Source organism: Mixophyes fleayi, chromosome 5, assembly GCF_038048845.1.
Source record: "Mixophyes fleayi isolate aMixFle1 chromosome 5, aMixFle1.hap1, whole genome shotgun sequence".
NCBI lineage: Eukaryota > Metazoa > Chordata > Amphibia > Anura > Limnodynastidae > Mixophyes > Mixophyes fleayi.
In genome coordinates, this window is record NC_134406.1 from 119305094 (window position 1) to 119326741 (window position 21648).

Below are 21648 nucleotides of genomic sequence, written 5' to 3' on the forward strand. Positions count from 1 at the left end.
CCATGTTCTTCTGCATACACAATAACTTTTCGTTTCAGTGTGGCTTCGTAGTGCAATCTTTTTGACAACATTTTGATTGCAGTAAAGGGATCAAAATGAACATAATACAGCTCCAGTATAATGAAATAATGGTGGCTCCACACCTGCAAAGAGTGCCACTGTATTCAGCGGGCAGAGTGAAGCAACAACGGTCAAACTTCCATCTGCTATTCTAAGACGCACCTGTGATTCTAAGACGCACCCTGGTTTTAGAGATGTTTATATGGGAAAAAGGTGCGTCTTAGAATCAAAGCAATACAGTATTCCATATTTCAGCTGAGGAACTTGTGCCTGATAATAGTCAATGTTGTGATGGTGTCATATTGCAAAAACTGAAAGAAACATTTGAAGTGACCACACAAAGTTGTGAGAGTTACTATTTTGACACTTCTTCTAAAAGACTGCAGTAGTACACCTTCTACTGCAGTGAATTGGATTATGCCTGGTAAGAAGGACTTTGTGACATTAAGAAGTGGTGGTCCCAAAGAACACAAAAAAGACTCATTCTGAATAACCTTTCAGAAGTGTATGCCCACTTCAAATGATCACATTCTGATATAAAATAAGTTGCCTCTCTGCATCCAAACACACTTTTCTTGTGGGAGCAAATGGTACACACTCTCTATGTGTTTGTGCTTTACATCAGAATGTGAAACTGTTAATGGGTGCAAATTAAATAAACTAGTGAAGGACCAAGATTTTCACTTACCAGATTGGTGTGCAGCCCAATACAAAAACAGAAAAAAAAACAAGTTCATTTTGGGATTCCAGCTGAGTGGCACTTATTTGCCACACCTCATGGGAAGAATTCATGTGATGGACTTGGCAGAACTGTTAAGAGCAGAGGAGGGCTGGCAGGCTTTAGCCAGAGGGCAAGCACACATCACTGGCTCATCCTTAAAGGGTGGTGTTTGGTACAATATATATTTATCTATATAAAAAGGCTATTTTAGTGTTGCTTAATCCATATATATTTATGCCCAGGACCAGAGCTGGATTAAGGCTCTGGGGGGCCTGAGCACTTTAGACAGGGTAACCCCCTATAATGTAGCGTGGTTATCATTTTAGACAAATACACAGGCAATACTGTGCACTAATGTTGGGTGCACACAGTTCTGCCTTCACAAGCAATACATGGTGAAGCGGGACATGCCTCCCAACTGTCCGAACGGTCATCTAAATTCGAGACTGCCCCACCAGATTCAGGACAGTTGGCAGACTGTCCTGCTCTCTCCTACCTGTCTTGTCACTTTCACCACCCTGTGGCTGCTGGTGTCTTTAGCTCAGTTGCTGCTTGTCTGGATCCTAGAATGTTGGATGCCGTATTTGCAAAAAAATGGGTAGATGAAATCTAGAAAACTCCAAGCAGCCTCAACATTAAAATTATAATATAGACATTTGCTAAATAGATCTATTTCCTTCCAAACAACCTTGACATTAAATTAATAGCAAATACATTTAATAAATATACCTATTTCCCTCCAAACAGCCCCAGCAATAAATTAAGTAGCATTTATGTTTAATAAATATAGCCATTTCCCACAGCCATCCATGGCATTATATAATTCATATTCACATTTAATAAATAGCCCTCCTCCCCAAAATCGGCCCCATATTCAATTAATAGCCCAAACTACCCCAGCATTAAATTAAAGGTCCCGTCACCTCACCTTAAATTAATAGGCCCTCTATTAAATAGCCCCAGCATCACCCCACAAATAAATAGCACCCATTAAATAATTAGCCCCACCATTAAATATCCTACCCCCGACACTATATTAAGACTCCTTTCCCTCCCTATATTAACATACACCCCCCCCACATTATGCTGCCATACACCCCACCACCACACACACAGTATGCAGCCGTGTCCCCCCCCACACACAGTATGCAGCCGTGTCCCCCCCACACACACAGTATGCAGCCGCGTCCCCCCCACACACACAGTATGCAGCCGCGTCCCCCCCACACACACAGTATGCAGCCATGTCGTCGTCCCCTCACACACACATTGTGCTGCCGTGTGCCCCCCACACACACACAGTGTGCTGCCGTGTCTCCCCCCCCACACACACACAGTGTGCTGCCGTGTCGACCCCCCCACACACACAGTGTGCTGCCGTGTCTCCCCCCCCCCCCCACTTACACACACAGTGTGCGGCCGTGTGCCCCGCCCCACACACACACACAGTGTGCGGCCGTGTGCCCCGCCCCACACACACACACATTGTGCGGCCGTGTGCCCCCCCCACACACACACATTGTGCTGCCGTGTGCCCCCCCACACACACACATTGTGCTGCCGTGTGCCCCCCACACACACACATTGTGCTGCCGTGTGCCCCCCACACACACACATTGTGCTGCCGTGTGCCCCCCCCCACACACACATTATGTTGCCGTGTCTCCCCACCACATTATGCTGCCGTGTCTCCCCCCCACATTATGCTGCCGTGTCTCCCCCCCCACATTATGCTGCCGTGTCTCCCCCCCCCCCACATTATGCTGCCGTGTCTCCCCCCCCACATTATGCTGCCGTGTCTCCCCCCCCACATTATGCTGCCGTGTCTCCCCCCCCACATTATGCTGCCGTGTCTCCCCCCCCACATTATGCTGCCGTGTCTCCCCCCCCACATTATGCTGCCGTGTCTCCCCCCCCACATTATGCTGCCGTGTCTCCCCCCCCACATTATGCTGCCGTGTCTCCCCCCCCCACATTATGATGCCGTGTCTCCCCCCCCCACATTATGCTGCCGTGTCTCCCCCCCCCCACATTATGCTGCCGTGTCTCCCCCCCCACATTATGCTGCCGTGTCTCCCCCCCACATTATGCTGCCATGCCCCCCCCACACACATACATACACATTCACACATTATGGAGGGAGGCAGGACAGATCTACAGATCCGCTGCCAATGAAGGAAGGTGGGTGGTCCCGGAGGAGGAGCCAGCCACAAAGATGGAGACCGGCCTAAAACAGATTGTCTGTCCGGCCCGGGGGACATATGCCCCCCTACCCAGCCCGCCCTTGGTTAAGAGGCTGGAAGCTAGGGTGAGTTTACAGCGTCTTTATATAAAACAAATTGTGACTCCAAGACAACTGTTTGACTGGGTAAAGGGCAATGATGATGATGATGAATATTAAGAATATGAACTTTGTACATGCGTGTCAAAAAAGAAATAATGGACAATGAAATGTTGCTACACAACCGACATGAGGAAGCAAGATGAGTACCTGGAACTCAAACATTTCATGCTTTCATACCAGGAACACAGAATAGCTTATGTGACCCTGTGAGGGGAATAGGTACCATCTCCCGGGGTAGATGGCAGCAAACAGCAGCATTAAAGCCATACAAGTCCATTATTTGAGGTGTAACTGACCTCAGCCAGTTTTATTAGCACATTCAAATGAACAAAACAAATAAAAAGCCTTGCCTGTCTGGCACTCACTACACATTTTCATGTAGACCCTCTCAAGGGTGAAAGACTTTGCTGTGGTGAGCAATAATGTGTTCGATTTGTGTGTGGGACAAAGTCTCTCAGGAGGCAACCAACCTCCTCCCCAGGTCTCAGAGCCTGATTGAGGCAGAACTGCAGCCTTTTACAGAGATCACTCAGGTGCAGCTCCTAATTAGTCTGCTGTGAGCCTGGAGACCAGAAGACCGGATTGGGCCTTTTGCATGGAGCCCACTCTGCTCTCTCCATACAAAACACCAGGGACCCTTAACAGCTTTTCCTGAAGCTCTTTTGGATGCTGCTTCCTATACATAGCAATCTCCCTGGGTTTAAAAGCATGCAAGTCAGACAGCCTGGGACATGAATACCTGCCATTCAAACCAGTGACTCTGTCACACTTAATAATTAAGAGGTTTTCTACAGACTTATCCAGTAAAGTGAAGGTAACAAATACTCCATATGAAACATTGCCTTTGAAAGAAATAAAAGGTTTTGTGACTTGCGTCTATAATGATGCTTGGTGATTAGGTTATTTCATGAATAAGAATGCAACATCACAGAAGGTTTTAATCAGTTTTCTACATCCCAATGGTCCATTACCATCATATGTGTACCCTCATCAGCCAGACATCTTGACATTCCAAGAGAACAAGTTCTCACTAAGGTTGGTCTTCAGACTGCAATTGGACGAACCTACACACTACCTGCTGTGGACACCCGAAGCACAGAAAAAGCATTGCTGAAGAAGAGGAGGCACTGAGTTGTAAGTTTTCCTCCGAATTGTGCACAGCATCATACATTATTCCAGGGGTCGGCAACCCCCGGCGCACGCAGCCCCCTGAGTCCTGGCACGCCGTCCGCTGTCTAAATGACAGCCGGAGAAGAGCTGAACTGCTGCGGAGTTCCTCCCAAGCACCTTTGCGGACCGCTTCACGCCTGGAAGAGGTAAGTATAAAATTATATAATTTTTTATTCATTTATTAGTGTCCTAAAAAAAAAATTTGATGCAATTCTGAGGCCATAAGAGTCATTGGGAGCATTACTGTGGCATAAAATATATTGGGGACATTACTGTGGCATAAAATGTATTGGGGCAACTGTGGCATACTATGTATTTCTGGGGGCAACTGTGGCATATGTGTTTCTGGGGCAACTGTGGCATATTATGTGTTTCTGGGGGCAACTGTGGGATATTATGTGTTTCTGGGGGCAACTGTGGCATACTATGTATTTCTGGGGGCAACTGTGGCATACTATGTGTTTCTGGGGGCAACTGTGGCATACTATGTGTTTCTGGGGGCAACTGTGGCATACTATGTATTTCTGGGGGCAACTGTGGCATATTATGTGTTTCTGGGGGCAACTGTGGCATACTATGTGTTTCTGGGGGCAACTGTGGCATACTATGTGTTTCTGGGGGCAACTGTGGCATACTATGTGTTTCTGGGGGCAACTGTGGCATACTATGTGTCTCTGCGGGCAATTGTGGCAAGGTATGAATTGGGGGCACAACTATGAGGTATGATGTGAACTGGGGCACTACTGTGCGGCATAATTTTTTTTTATTTTTTTTGCTGGTCCCTTACTGTTAATATGATATTAGCCTCATAAAATGAGATGTGTGTGTGTATATGTATATATATATATATATATATGTATATATATATATATATATATATATGTATAATATATATATGTGTGTGTGTATATATATATATATATATATATATATATATATATATATATATATATATATATATATATATATATATATATATATTTTCTCTTTCATCCATCTGGGGGACACTCCTTAACCATGGGGTTGAGTCGGGGGGAGGAGTCTGGCTAGAGTTAACTTTTTTCAGCTGGAGAGCATATCGCCCCCGCCAATTCCCACATACCTCAGTTTGAATTGGGTGCACTTGGAAGAAGGTTGCACCTGAAGAGCTCCAAGAGAGACAGTGAACAGGGTTCACTGGTTATAGGTTTTTTCCTTTTCTTTTGCAGTTTTTTTTCTTTTGGCAGTGGCGAGAGGCTCCGTGCAAACAGCTGACTCGTGGGAGAAGCGCCTGTCGGCGGGGGGGGGGGGGGACTCGCTGTAAGAAGCGCTTCTCACAGCGGGAAGCAGTCGGCAAGAGCCTGTCCCCGCTGATGCAGGACGGGCGCTGCCATTAGGCAGACAGCGCCTTTACTGCTGAGGTTCCCCGAAAGCCAGCTGGAGTATACCAAGTTCCTTGGTATATGGCAGTGAATTCTTGTGGGGATGGCAGTGAATTCTTGAGGATGGCGCGCTTTAAGTAGCGCTAGCGGGGAACACATTCTAACAGGTTTTCCCCTAATATTAGAGAAAGGGCAAAACGCTGTTAAGGTAAACAACACAGAAGGAGAGCCAGTGGAAGGGCAATGTGTTTGAGGAACACCGCTTCCCCCCGCTGAGTGAGCACGTGGAAGATCCCTTTTTTGGCGCCAAGCTTCAAAAGGAGGACAGTTGTAGCAGTCATTTGAAGAGAAGTGCACTGTTGACACATATCTTCCACACTAAGTATCACTTTGTTTCTTCTGTATATGCATGTGTATTATAAGACTATGAGGTGTTGAGAGAACTGTGTTTAAGGAAAACTATAAAGTTCTCCAAACCTGTCTTATTTAATCAGAAATACTATGATATGTTAAATAACCTAGTCTGTATTTTCTGATAAAGGTTGTGGAAGTGTTTGGGCGTGCCAAACATATTGTCTGTTCCAAATGTAATGCTAAATGGGCCCAGGTGTTCTGTGCTAATTGCAGTCATTACTGAAAAACCTGCTGCAGCCTTTCAGCTTGACTAAAAAAATTATACCTTATACTCTCTATATAGAGGAAAAGGAACAGAAATACTATCTTTTCACTGGTTCATAGATAAATATGTACCTGTATTTTGCGGTGTGGTAGCAAAATGTGAGAAAGATAAAGCAACAGGATTTCACCTAAGTAGAAAGGGGAAATCACTGTTAGCAGAGACACAGAAGGAGATTCCAGTGGTAGGGGAATCTGTTGAGAAACACCTCTTCCCCTCCCCCGCTGAGTGAGCACGTGGAAGATCCCTTTTTGGCGCCAAGCTTCAAAAGGAGGACAGTTGCAGCCGTCATTTGAAGAGAAGTGCACTGTTGACACATATCTTCCCCGCTGAGTATCACTTTTATTTTCTTCTGTGTGTATGTGTGTGCATGTGTAGACATGTATATTATAAGACAATGATGTGTTGAGAGAACTGTTGTTTATGAGAAAACTATAAAGTTCTCCAAGCCTGTCTTATTTAAATCAGAAATACTATGATAAGTTAATATAACTTAATCTGTATTTTCTGATAAATTGGAGAAGTGTTTGTGAATTTTGAAACGTGATTTAGTTTTTCTTATCTTGTGATGGCAGATAAAAGCAAAACAACACGTACCAAACATAATGTCTGTTCAAAATGTAATGTTAAACTAACAAGTGAACGGCTGGATCAGGGGGGGCTCTGTGCAGCCTGCACTGTGGCTCTTGTGAAACAGCCTATAGATGCCTCCACCATAACGGTAGATCCTCCTGAGTGGGCGGCTGCCTTAACACAGGGAGTTAATACCCTTGTAAATAAGTTATCTAAACCAGTTGAGATCCCAGCTACATCTGTGGTTTCTCAGGGTATAACAGTAGGAATGACAGATGAGTCATTTTCCCCAGGGGTCGGTGCATTTCCCTTCCCAGCCCTCCCGGGGGTTTCCCAGATGGGAGAGGTGGGTTGGTCAGCGGTGGCTAAAAGCCTGGACCGGCTTACCCATCTACTGGAGAACCCCAGACACAAGCGTAGTGTTAAAAGACGTAGACAAACAGCTAAAGCGCTGTGGTCAGTGTCAGACTCTGAGAGTTCCTCAGAGGAGGAGGGGGAATTGTTGGACGATTCAGATGTGTCCATTATAGAGTCAGAAGGAAACTCTAGGCACCAGGCTATGGACGATCTGGTAAGAGTAGTTCGTCAGACCCTGGGGTTTGCTGAAGTAGAGGAGACAAAGTCTTTGGACCGCTCCCTCTTTAAGAAGGCTTCTAAGCAGGTGGTCAGGTTCCCTCCCTCAGTTGAGTTGAGGGATATTGTAGAGGCCTCTTGGAAATATCCAGATAAAAGGTTCTCTATGCCGAGGAAGTTTGGCGTATTGTATCCCCTTCAGGAGGAGGATATGACCCATTGGGAACAGGTGGCAAAGGTAGATACACCTGTGGCGAGATTGGTTCGTCAGACTACACTACCTGTAACCGGTTCAGCGACCTTACAGGAGGCGACTGACAAGAAATTAGAATCCCTGCTGAAGTCTATCTTCTCGGCCGCCGGTATTAGCCTCAGGCCAGCATTGTCCTCTACCTGGGTAGCTAGGGCCATGGAAGTCTGGGCAGGGCAGTTAGAGTCTGCCTTGCAGGATCCAGATTTACTGCCTCTGGCCATGTAGCTAAGGGAGGCAGCAGGCTATGTATATGAAGCGGCCCATAATTCGGCCTCCATAGCTTCGTCTATTTCAGCTACAGCTGTAGTAGCTAGAAGGGCATTATGGTTAAGGGCTTGGAATGCGGATTCAGAGTCTAAACGATCATTAGAATCCATCCCGTTTACGGGTGGGATGTTATTTGGTCCAGAATTAGACTCTTGGATTTTACAGGCTTCAGGGGGCAAGAAGACGTCCTTGCCTGTAAATACTCCAAGACATAGGGCTGGGCCTAGGTTTCGTTCTTTCAGACAGCCTCCTTACGGGGGCGGGTCTGGCAGAGGCCAGACTACCGATCCAGGGGCTGTGGAATCCAGGAGACAGTCCCGTAGGGGAAGGTCATCCTTTGCCCCTGTGGCGCGGAGAGCTTCTTCTGCCAAGCTGACGGATAGACCAGTGGCATGACTACCACCCACCTCTGGTTACAGAGGGTGGGGTGGGAGGACGGCTGCTTGGGTTTGCTTGGCAGCAGACAGGGTCCTCGGTAGACGAGTAGGTCCAGAATATCGTGATAGAATTCATGGGACCAGCTCACCTCAGGTTTTGGAAAAAATTACCTCGCTGGCTTCTGTCAAATCAGAAAGAGCTCAGGGCTGTCGATTTGCTTCGTTCAGACGAAGCTTTACAGGCTTAAAATTTCCAGTAAGGGAAAATGTTTTAGTCACACCCATTCAGGGTGCTAAGGCTAGACGAGTTGTTCAGTCTATGACCGAACTTCTAGAGTCTGAAAGGGTCACAGAGAATCCCTTGTCTAAGAATGAGTTTCTTGAGACTAGTGAGGGACTTGGTACATAGCAGAAGGTTGTCTCCACAGGACAAGTTGAGGTCCTAGATGGAGTGGACAGGCAGGATCCTGTCAGACAAGAGGCTGTCAGTAGCCAGGTCTTTGAAGCTGCTGGGAAAGATGGTGACATCTTTCGCGACCTTACCCTGGGCAGGATCCCATCCCAGAGGAGCATTCCCGTGCTCGAGGTACCAGTAGAGGAGGTAGGTCCTCAGCTGGTGGTTGCTGGACAAGAACCAAACAGAAGAACAAAGACAAATAAATATTTGGACGTAGTGAGGGCATTACGTAGAGTCTCTATTTGTGTTGTTTGACTTTTCCAAACGGGGATGGCCAGCATCTAAGCAAACTATTGCCAGATGGCTTACCCTGACTATCAGGGAGGCTTATGTCCAAAGTATTAATCTCCCTGTGCCGAAACGTATTGTTGCCCATTCTACCCGGTCGGTTTGGACGGCTCGTGATGGAGCCACGGCGGACCAGCTGTGCAGAGCAGCCACCTGGTCCTCGGTCCATACCTTTACGAAATTCTACCAATTTAATATATTTGCGTCTGGGGACGCCTCCTTTGGCCGTAGTGTTCTGCGTGCAAGGAGATCAGAGCGGTCCCACCCTTCAGAGGGATTGCTTTTGTAAGTCCCCATGGTTAAGGAGTGTCCCCCAGATGGATGAAAGAGAAAACGGTATTTATACTTACGATAAATCTTTTTCTCTGAGTCCATCTGGGGGACACTCCGATCCCCCTCGTCTTTTCGTTGTTTTGTCTCTACTCCCCCCTCTGTTGAGTGGTGTGTCTTGGTTGATTGGCCTATTTTCCTAATGGCTTTTGTAATCAAACTGAGGTATGTGGGAATTGACGGGGGTGATATGCTGTCAGCTGAAAAAAGTTAACTCTTTCGGTGCCAGACTCCTCCCCCCGACTCAACCCCATGGTTAAGGAGTGTCCCCCAGATGGACTCAGAGAAAAAGATTTATTGTAAGTATAAATCCAGTGATAGATATATATATATATATATATATATATATATATATATATATATATATATATATATATATATATATATATATATATATATATATATATATGCTTAGTGGCGTCTGTCTGTGTGTGTGTGGAAAAAAAAAACAAGTTGCAGCGCCACCTGCTGGGCGGAGTTATACACTGACCTACTAAATTCTTAGTGTGTGTGGGAAAAAAAATTCAAAAAAGGCTGAAATTTGGTAGGGCTCAAATTCATTTTCGTGAGGTAATTTTACCTCATGAACACACATGTGTAGAGGCGTGCGTTAGTGTGTGTGTGTGTGTTTGTGTGTGTGGAAAAAACTATTTTCCAATTGACCTGAAATTTGGTATACTGACATTATTTGACAAAAAAATTAGAATAGTTAAGTCAGTTAACTCCCATCATCCCCCCTTCCTCCCGTGGGAGGGGTGGTAAAGGCTAAATTTACGAGTTGAGGGGTCAAACTCATTTTCGTGAGGTAATTTTACCTCATGAACACACATTAAAAAGGCTGCTTGCGTCGGGTAGTAACGCTCTTCCCCTGAGGAGGCCTGGGCTAGGCCCAAATGCATGACAAGAACCTTTTTAAGACCTTAAGTAGCTTGATTTGACTAGAATGCATGAGTATCATGCACGGGTTAACTTGTATGTATGTATGTATGTGTATGTGTATGTGTGTATATATATATATATATATATATATATATATATATATAGCCGCAGAGAGGGGATGGGGTGGCTACAAATTGCCTGGGCCTGCTTGGTGGCTCGAGTCCCCTCTGGAGACCTAATTTTTTTTTTAAAAAAAAATATTTTAAAAGTACTATTTTTTACAAAAAAAAAATTATTGAGTGCAGGGGGATCGGTAGTGGCTAAATCCCCTTCAGCTCAGGTACCTTCAGACGCCGGGTCATCTGACTGCAGTGGTCACATGGTACTCGGCAGGCTGCTGGATATCTTCCCATGCTGTGCAGTGGAGAATAAGGTAAGAAGGTGGTGTGCTGGAGAGGGGGCATTTGTGACGAAAGGTGATGGAGAGGGGCATGTGTCACTAAAGGTGCTGGGCAGAGGGGGTACAAGTGTGATTAAAGCATGTGGGCAGAGGGAGGCATGTGTGATTAAAGCATGTGGGCAGAGGGGACATATGTGAGCAAAGCTGCTGTGCAAGGGGGCATGTGTGAGTAAAAAGCGGCGGCACAACATTTTTTTTAACCATGTTTAACTATAAGAGATGACCCATGGAGTTGCTGTACTGGGGCCATGAATTTCTCTAGGCAGCTATGTATGTATGTATGTATGTGTGTGTGTGTGTGTGTATATGTGTGTGTGTGTGTGTGTGTGTGTGTGTGTGTGTGTATATATATATATATATATATATATATATATATATCTATCTATAGATGTACCTTATCTAGATGTTAGTAAGGCTTTTGACACTGTCCCACATCGCAGACTTAAATAAACACGAAAGCTTGGGATTGGATTCTAAGATGGTTGAATGAATGAGGTCTTGGTTGCGGGATAGAAAACAGAGAGTTGTAGTAAATGGAGTGCATTCACAGGAGGGAAAGGTTACCAATGGAGTACCCCAGGGATCTTTGGACCAGTGCTATTTAATATCTTTATTGGTGACATTGCAAATGGCATTGAAGTGAAAGTATGCCTTTTTGCAGATGACACAAAGATATGCAACAGGGTAGACACACCACTAGAGGGGGAAACAAATTATTGATGATCTAGGTAGACTAAAGGAGTGGTCAAGAGAGTGGCAACTACAGTTTAATGCCCAAAAAATTGAAAATCATGCACTTGATTTTTTTCAAAATCCCAAAGGCTAAATATAGTATTAACAGCACTATACTATAATAAAAACTACTGAGGATGAAATGTTTCTGGGAGTCCCTATTTCAGATGACTTAAAGGCAAGTAAGCAATGTAACAAAGCAATGTCCGATGCTTGGTTGTATAAGGAGAGGAATTCATAGTAGAACGAAGGAAGTAATAATGCCACTGTGTAGGTCATTGTTATGGCCTCATCTAGAAAACTGTGTCTAGTTCTAGAGGCCATATATCAAGAAGGATATAAATATATTAGAGACTGTACAAAGAAGGACAAATAAAATGGTGCATGGCCTACATCACAAAACTTACCCGAAAAGACTCAAAGATCTTAATATATATAGTTTGGAGTATATAAGGGAAAGGTGGGACATGATAGAAACTTTCAAATATGTCAAGGATTTTAACAAGGTACAGGAGGGAAACATTATTCAAAGGAAGTAGGTTCAGAAGAAATGTAAGGAAATATTACTCAACAGAATGGGTACTGGATTATAAGTGGAATAGCCTCCCATCTGAGGTGGTAGATGCTAATACAGTAGAGTAATTTAAACGTGCCTGGGATGTACATAAGGATATCCTTACAAAGAACTAGAAATCAAATAAGGTTTGAGATTACCATAGGTTAAAAGATGGGCAGGCAAGAATCACTTGGCCCATCTAATATGCTGTCAAATTCTGTGTCTCTATGGAGTCCAAAGGAGAAAATAGAAGCTGAATGGCGAAGTGAAATTTCAATATTTCTCTTGTCTACTCCATGTGAATTACAAGTACTTGTTTTGAGCCTTCGTGAACTAGATGGCCTTTTTGCCCTTGACAGCACTAGAGGTGTTATGGTTTAATAGTCTTGTTAGGAGGGCTGGTACCTGGTGCTAAATGATACATATGGGTACCTAAAGGACAGTGACTTTCTCTTATTATCCTGTTCAGTTCCATCACCTAGGCTTTTGACTTTTGTGTAGTAGGGCATTGGAAACATTGGCATTTTCTAAAATTAAATGTGTCTATATAATGGAGTTATAATTTTGTGTTCTTTTGAGGTTGTCATAGACTTCAAAGTGGGGTTAGATTCCTCCCTAAGGGGCAGATTCAATGTTGCGCAAGGTGCCTCTGTAACAATCCACAGAGACACTCCAAGGAGATGTCCGACATGAAATCTTCGCTTAATTTTGCTCCCTCCTCATAGAAGTACAAGCAAAAATACTGCATTGCTCCATTCAAGCAGGTCCTTTTCATCACTCTGAAAAACATAACCGTATGGTTGAAATTCACAAATAGTGGCTGCTGAAGTCCTCTCAAATGTTTGCACCTGTGCAGTATGTCATGTTAAAAATATGGTCTCCTTCCCCAGGCAAAATTCCTGACATACTGTACCTTTGAGCACTGTGAAGAATGTTAGTGGGATATGTATTGATAGTTTGTGTTACAAGTTGCGGCGGTGCCCGAGCTGCCGTGACTCAGTACTCAATGCCTGGCTGCATCCGCATTCTCCGCCGTGATCAGGGCAATGGCCAGTACGCTATATTAATTGGTGCAGCGTCCCGGCTTGTAGGGCGAGCTGGGCATGTGCGCTGAACACATAGTTAATTATCTGCCTCCTGGGCAATTGAGGCGTTCTGCACAATTATTAGCCTCCTGGGCAATGGGTGGAGTTCCTGTTTGCACTGCTTATTGGCTGTCATTGGTATTTAAGGCAGGGAGGGCTTATAGCATACCTCCTCCTGTGTTCCAGTTGTCCCTGTGGATACTCTGCTATACTCTGACCTGATTTTCCATTGTGACCTTTTGGTTTGTTTGTGGACCCTTCTTGAATTCTGATTGCCCAGACCTCTGGCTTGTCACTGGGAATCCCTGCTTGCTGCCAGCCCTAATCCTTAAGCCTGTCTCTGACTACTCTGGCTGCTATATGTGAAGACCTCTGCTTTCTGTTCTGCAAGCTTATAACAATAGCTGTTAGCCGTAACAGTTTGTAATAGATTAAGTATCTCCGGTAGAGTGTTGGAACATAATATTTTGAGTAATTGAATTTAAAAGTGGAGAGCTCACCAAATTTATGTAGTTCTGTCATCCGATTGGGACTGGAGGCCACCAGAATTGTTACCATTGCTAACCAATAGGAAAAAAGCAAACCTTCTGATATTACCTTGGGGTTTTCTGGGATCTCTCGGAATATTATATGCCTTGCTCTTGAAGTGATTTTTGTTTGACGGTTACTCCTAAAAGATGTCGAATAATTGGATGAAGTCGTTCTAATTTAATAAATATTAATTGTAATAGTTTAACGCTGCCTCATACCAGGGTTGATTATGCAATCGCACAGGTAAACAGAGCAAATACAGTCACACCTAAATTTGTAAATAGTTCACATTTAACAAAGTTCCAACTCACATTCTTTTATTATTAAGAAATTAGAGATTATTTATATAAAGATAAATTTACATTAAAGGTATTTATGATTCAGATCCTAAGAAATGTATGGGGTTTGGTCTTATATTAATCCACATTTTACCAGCAGAAATCTGGTATCCTCAAAAAAAGCGATTGCACATAGCGAATGCTAGTTATGATTAGTATAAGATTATTACACATAGATACTTTGTTAATGGGTTAGTTTAAATCAGATTTTAGGTGGTTCCCTTACGCAAGACACTTGCACAGCTGTGGAGTGAGAAAAATCCTTTAAACTGACCTATGGCCTTCCACTGTACTATACTAACCTGAATCCTGAACCAATGAAGTATTCTTAATGTAATCTGTGTGTACATTGTGACATCACTGGTTTTTCCCCCAATGTAAACTGTATATAAAGTAGCCGCTCATGCAGTAACAGCCTCTTTGACCACAGACTTCAGGATTGATGAGCTGTTACTGGATTCATTGTGCAAGTGTAATGTATCAGTTATACTTTCTTGTATTTTGTTATACTTTCATATATTTTGCTATTAAATCTCTTTGTGTGTTGGAACCACATTAATTGCATCAGACAATCTTTATTGGTGACGATAGAAATGGACATTACAAAGAGTAACATTAGTGTTGAATTCTCTCTGCACACTATCTGCCAGATAGTGGATTAATGAAAACCAATGTCTTTAGAAATGTTGTAACCTTTTCTAGCCTTATGAGCATCAACAAATCTTTTAGAGGTTCTCAGAAATCCCCTTTGATCGAGGCATGGATGGGTGATGAAGACGAGTCCTTGGTAGGTGATGTCTTGAGTAGCGACACAGGTTTATGTTTTTTAAATTGAGCAGTGCCCCTCATACTCATACCTGATTGCCATCCCATTATTTGACAGTCCAATCCTTACTCTAATTTTGTCCCCTTAACTGAACTTTTTTTCAGACTTTGAAAATCAATTGAAAAAGTATATAATTTTGTATGTTTGATTTATTGGATTCTCTTTTTATTTAATTTTATGACTTGGATGAAGGTTTGAACACCTTTTTAGGGTCACTTTTTTTTTACATGAATTCAGAAAGCTTCTCCCACTGCTCTACCCACTTATGGAATTCCCTACCATGCCCAATCAGTCTTTCCCACAGCCTTCAAATCTTTTAGATGCTCTTTGAAAAGCCAGTCTACATTTATTTTGTCTACCTTCTGTGTTTTTGTATTATGGATTTCCTGTTTTCTCTACCGCATGGTGCTGTGGAGCACTGTGGTGCCTTACAGATCTATAATAATGAAACTGTAAAGGATTCACAATTTTTTTTTAGCACCACTGTAATACTATGGTTGTGTTTCTCTGCTTCAAGGACTGGGAATCAAAGAAAATAGAGGACAAAATGGATGGGTAATAGATAAGGAAAATATGCAGCAGTCTGCAAGAGACCAAGCACTGGAATAAAATTTAAATTCTAGTAGGACAGTGACTAAATACAATAAAATGAAGTGGCTGAAGTGGTTTAGTCAAAGCCTGGACCTCAGTCTAATTTGTTAATCATTAGTTTTAGTGCACATTTTAATTCCACTTAAGTATATTTTAACAATCTAGATTGAATCACATATGTATAGATCAGTATTTTTAAAGCTAAACATATTTTGCTCTATTAAGTGCTGTAGTTTATGAAGCTCATTTTCTATGAACTGCATATCTCAAATTGATATTTATATTTGACTTCTGTCATCAAAGTGTTCATTTTCTAAATAAGCACCATGTGATTTGGCCCGTTTAAAGTGAATCTGGTGCTCTTACAACAGGATAAGCCCATGTGTTGCCAGCATCATGCACTTCACTGAGAAATTGATTTAAAGGTTTAGGTTATCTTTGGTACCTTTTTTTTTTTTTTAAGTATTTTGATATTAACTCACTGGACAGATGGGATGTTGCACTTTCTCTTCATATTTATGTTTATCAAAATGAGCATATTGATCATTCTTCCAAGACCTCTAAAAATATGTTTGATTGAAATGTTCCTTTATTTTAGAAGTTAGCCTTGAGAGTTTAGTTACCTTAATTTTTCTTTTGTGCAGAGTTATATTATGTGTGGCGCATTAAAGCGAAGATTCTTGCTACTTTATGGCACACAGAAGGGGCAGTCAAAAGCTATTGCTGAGGAAATAGGCCAACAGGCAGATCACCATGGATTAGTTGCTGACATTTTCTCACTGAGAGATCTGCATAAGGTGAGATCTTAAGATAATTCATGTTGTGAATGAGTGTTTTATTATGTAACAAAACCATAAAGTATAGGGACACCAATAAGGTTGCTGAAGCTAAGGATGCTCTCAGGTATACTGTCAAAAGTTGAGGTAAACTGTAATGTCCATGATTTGTGATGAAACAAGGGGTTGATTTCACCATAAACAGCCTGCACTGTATTTCTCACAAATGTGGACTATAACATATATATTTCTAGCCCTTTAGTGTTACCCAGATCCCCAGGGTGCAGGGAAGGGGCAGTGTCTGGTTACTTGGGTTAACATTACCCCTTGTTCATATTATATTCATATGCAACTGTGGTGTGATTTGGATTTATGTATGATTGTTCCGTAATATTGCTGCAATAATTAAATATATAAAGGTATGCTAATTTTAATCTGTGTATCTACTTGTATGCACTGTGCGCAATTGCATTAATTTACAGAATAGTGGGGGACTGTTATATATTTGTGTTGGGATATGTTTTTTGATAATGTTTTATAATATTTATGTCAGGATTTTATTGGATGCATATATGTTTTCTTATAGGTGGCCAGGAGGGTTATGAGTAACTTCCCCCCCCCTTTTTTTCTACAGGAAACCCTGATCAACTGAAGTTTGTATGGGGCTAATACTGGGGGTGTCAGTCATTCTGGCCTAACCTCTTAATTAGCTGGAGTATGTCCCCATTGTCTCAGATTGTGGTCAGCTAGACAGCTTTGAATGAAACCAGTTTGGGGCCCAGTATTGGTAAGAGAAGGTACAGATCTGTAGCAGCCTTATGGCAGCTGCCAAATCCCAAGGGATAATATATCCAAGCCCACCCATGGGCTAGACCCGGGAGTATGGGAAATATAATTGTTTTTAAAAGGAGGGACCCAGCTCTGGGGCAGGTGATTCAGAGTGCAGAGATTTTTGTGTTGGAGAGAACATGCATTAGAGTTTTTGGCTACTGCAATGCCTGCATTCAAGGCACCATTTAAAAAAAAAAAAAAAAGTCTGTTACGGGATTTGAACACTAGCTGCAGCCTTGAACTACTCTCACAATACCAGCTTGTCATGGTTCCTCAGCACGATCCCTCGTGAGTCTTATAGCTTGGTGGGCTTGCTGGAGCAGGGGGTGGGGTTTGTATCCGATTCCTACCACACTGGTAGAGGGAAAGAAAATTGGGCCAACGGCTGGGACTCAAGGTTACAGAAGAAAACGGTAACTGCAGTCCTCTAGGCTAGAAAGGTAAGGAACAAGGGTGTGTGTGTTAAACCGGCCTTCCATTTGTTTAAAGTGTAATTTTATTTTGGTGTTTTGTATAATAATAAAAGTACCGTTGTACTTAATAATTGATTTGCCTCATTGATTGGTGTGAAAGAGCTCCATAAACAAACTTAAGCCAGTGCTGCACATGCCCAGTGCATGCTCCAGATTGGTGCGTACACAAGGCAAGGTATGATGTCCGTTCATACCCAAATTGCCACATCTCCACTGTTTTTCCCAATTAGTCACCACTTCTTGCACTGTGCAGTTATTGGGGAACGTGAAGATCACCCCCCTCGCCTGCATACAAATCATGCTGGGACATCTCTATTTAGTCTCTCTGCCACTACACACAGAAATTCTTTCTGGCTGCATGATCTTCAATGTAACTATTTCAGTTTCACTGCATTATATTAAATTAATATTTCAATGTATTAACCTTGCAAACTAACTATTTATTTAAATTTCACTGCATTTCATTAACTCTGCAAACTATGAACTATTTCACTGAATTAACATTGCAAACTATTTACCCCATTAACTATTTCCCTGCAGTCAGCTCTCTGCTCTTCTTAAGTAACCCTATTTACTTTACAATGGAGGCAGCCTTGGAATCATCGTTCTCTCTAACTCACTGTCTTGCTCTCATTCCTAGGCCTATATCATACTGGCCTACTTTTTTGACTAGGCCTCCGGAAGGTCAAAGAGGACAGGTCATGTGACAGGAGTTGGGGGGGCGTGGTGGCATAATTACATCACCATAGTCCCGCGCCCTACTATAAAATGCAAAATTCACATATATATGTGAGAGTATATATAGGTCATACTTGCCTACTCTCCCAGAATTTCCTGGAGGCTCCCAAATTTCTGGGAGTTCTCCCAGACTCCTGGGAGATTAGGTAATCTCTCAGATCCTTATGGAAGGGGGTTGTGATGTCACCATAGCCCCGCCCCCACTATAAATGGCAAAATTCATGGCACCGGGGGACGAGGCTTAATGAGTGATAGATATTCAATGCTGTGAATTTTGCATTTTATAGTAGGGCGCGGGACTATGGTGATGTAATTTGATTACAGAACTGTGGGGATCTAGTGACTAAGGATGGGTTCACACTACAGTGTTTTTGCCCGATTATCGGGCCAATGAAACGATAAACGACTATGCGACACAATATAGCATTAGTGTGTATGCTGCAACGATGAACGATTATCGTTCTAAAGCACATCGTATCGTTTCATTTCATTTTTAAACCGGACTAAAAATGTTGTTCAACAATCAAACTATGTTGTTCCAGTTCTGCAGTGTGTATGCACTCATGACCGGTAGTGTCCATAGATCAATATGGAGTGTACAGAATCATAATCTTTTCACCCGATGATAGATAAAGAGTACAGATCTGAAGGTAAATTGTGTAAAATGTGTTTAGTGTGTATGCATGAATCGGCATTCTAATCAGGACTTTTTTTTTTAATCGTCCGTAAAATCATTAAGGATATTACATTGGGTGATATTTTGTATAGTGTGTACCCAGCCTAACACGGTTTTGTGTGCTATTGTATGTGGAGGTCAATAGATGTGTAATACTTGGGCGCTAGAGTACCTGGTTAAACAAGGGAATTACGTGAATCGATATCCTAGTTATAAAAGGGGACTGTTTAAAAAGGTTCAGGAAAAAGATGCCTCGTTAGAACATCTGAGATGTCACTGGTGTGTAGGTAATTTTTGATGTTACAAAAATAACGGGTAAGCCACAAATTGCATAATGTCCCAATAATTAATGAGATTAATTATTCATAAATTTTAAACCCTAGAAGGGACTTGGTGCAATTCTCAGGTATAGCATGGTACCCCTTGGTGGCAAGCAAGTGTGAAGTGGGTATAATTAAGCCAAATAAACCAGGTATCTTCACACTTATTTGAACCAAAATAAAGCAGGATTCCAGTATTTGAAAACCACTACTCTCTCTGTCTTAATATGGGGGTGGAATTCAGCTATATGAATAAGAAACACACTCCCTCTTTCTGAGCTGTGAACTCAGAGAATAATATGCTTGCTACCTGGCAGATACCAGGTTCGGATGAAAAGACTGAACTCCTGAAAACCCAACATCCCCATTTGCTTCATGAATTTACTATGAGTTGATGGGCTTCCCATTTAAATATTTTTACAATGACTACAATTTTAGGCTTTTTGTAGTGTAATGAAGTAGGTTGCCCCAAAACTAAGTGAACGTAATTTAATAATATATAATAAAATAATTCCTACTCCAGAATTGATATGATTCTCCTCCGCCACGATGTCACTTTAAAATTAAAAAACGACTCCAGTAAAATCTATAGTATGGTCTGACCATGCACCGATAACTGCAGAGATCTTGGGTATCGCATCCACCCCATATGGCGATTAAATGAATCACTCCTTCACAACCCCACAACTAAAATACAAATTTGAATCCTAGCCATATATTTCCAGCTTAATGAGCTTTCAGAAAGCTCTCCTATGGGAGTCACATAAATCGGCTGTAGGGGAGACCTCGTAAGTATGGCTTCTAGAAAAAAAAAATAGAGAAACTACTTAAACATTTTTGTCCATGCAACTATATGACCTTGAATTTCAGCATAAGCAGACCCTTGACCCTGCAACTTTTTATTAAATCAACACGTTGAGGACAAATAGGGATGTGTGTGTGTGTGTGTGTGTGTGTGTGTATATATATATATATGTATATATATATATATATATATATATATATATATATATATATATATATATATATATATATATATATATATACTAATACACTAGTAGGCGCCATGACTGTATTGGCGAGGTTGTTACCTCTAATCCCATGCTTCTCAGGACAGCAATATAGGGGTGACGTTCTTGGGATCTTAGTGGCTCCTAATTGGCCAGAAAGAGGATCGGTGTACGCTAATATTAAGGGATGGAGTATCCTCTGAGGATCTTCTCTTTCTACGCCCCTTGGGTTCCATACCAGGGTCTAAATCGTCTGGGTTCATAGTGTCATCAAGAAGATTTTTTCAGAAAAGATAGCCAGATATATAGAGTTTGGTGTGCTAAAACAGTTTTTCTCACTACTTATGTCTACAGGAAATTCTTGTCAGGGATCTCAGACTTAAGGATATATTTACTGGAACCAGTCATTTTTTAAAATGGCAATTTTATTAAAGACAAAGCACATCAGGGGCGTGGCCTAGTGGAGCATGGAGTAGGCTGTGTGCATCGGAGCTCCCCAGCCTAAATATCCGGAACAGATATCCTGGTGTGGTACAAAGGCACTAAACTTACCTGTTTCTGTGGCGGAACTTCTTCTGTTTCCTTCGGTCCAAGTTTGGGCTGTGTCGGCGGGTCGCGGAGGCTGTGGTTGGCGCTGGTTTCCGGAGCTGTGCTGGAGCAAAGTTCACGCGGGAAGGAGGACGGGGCTCTATCTCTCCGGTGGTGCCTGGGTCTTGTGGTCCGCGCTGATCGGGTGTCTATGTGGCTGGTGAGGAGGCTGCTCGGGGGTGAAGAGAAGGTGTCTGACTGCTGCTGCTGGTGTAGTGTGGTGTTCCCGCCGGGGAGTGGGACGCGGCGCCATCTTGGGGATAAGTGTCTGTGGAATATAGCCTGGCATACAGTCTCACAGCACTGGAAGGGCAGCTGACATAATATTAATCCCTATCCTCATCAGTAAAAAATCCTGTTCCTGGAGCAGTAAGGGGAATATATTCTGTGCTGCTGTTGTTGCTGCCTGGAGGCCCTTTTCTCCCTGTCATCTCTTTGTGTGCGGACTTTGGCTGGACTGTGTGCATTAATTTGTTCTTCACTGGTCAAATTCTGGTTATAATACTAGTTGCTGCTGGACGCTCTGCTGTGGCCCCCTTTTGTACTTAAGCTACATATACAAAATCTAGGGGTGCATCTGTCAGCTCCTGTGAATAGAAGGGGCCAGTATGGGCAAGCATTCTGCGAACACCACTGCCACGGGTAGATTGGAGAAATATGCCCGTTCTAATCCTGCCGCAGCCTCGGGAGGAGCTCCTGCGTCTGAACTGCAGGTACCTCAGTCTTCCAAAGATACAGATTCACCTGCTGATTCTACTCTTCAGGAAGTCCTGAAAGCTATCGCTGCC

At 42.8% G+C, this 21648-nt stretch overlaps 1 protein-coding gene across 1 annotated transcript in view; it reads left to right on the plus strand.

Annotated features, from left to right (window-relative positions):
* The window catches only part of MTRR (5-methyltetrahydrofolate-homocysteine methyltransferase reductase), a 209374-nt gene that overhangs the window by 36794 nt on the left and 150932 nt on the right, over nucleotides 1-21648 (plus strand). The window contains exon 2 of the mRNA XM_075212756.1: nucleotides 16093-16245. Within this exon, the coding sequence (XP_075068857.1) occupies nucleotides 16102-16245 (144 nt within the window). The 5' untranslated portion in view covers nucleotides 16093-16101. The remainder of the gene's footprint in view (nucleotides 1-16092; nucleotides 16246-21648) is intronic.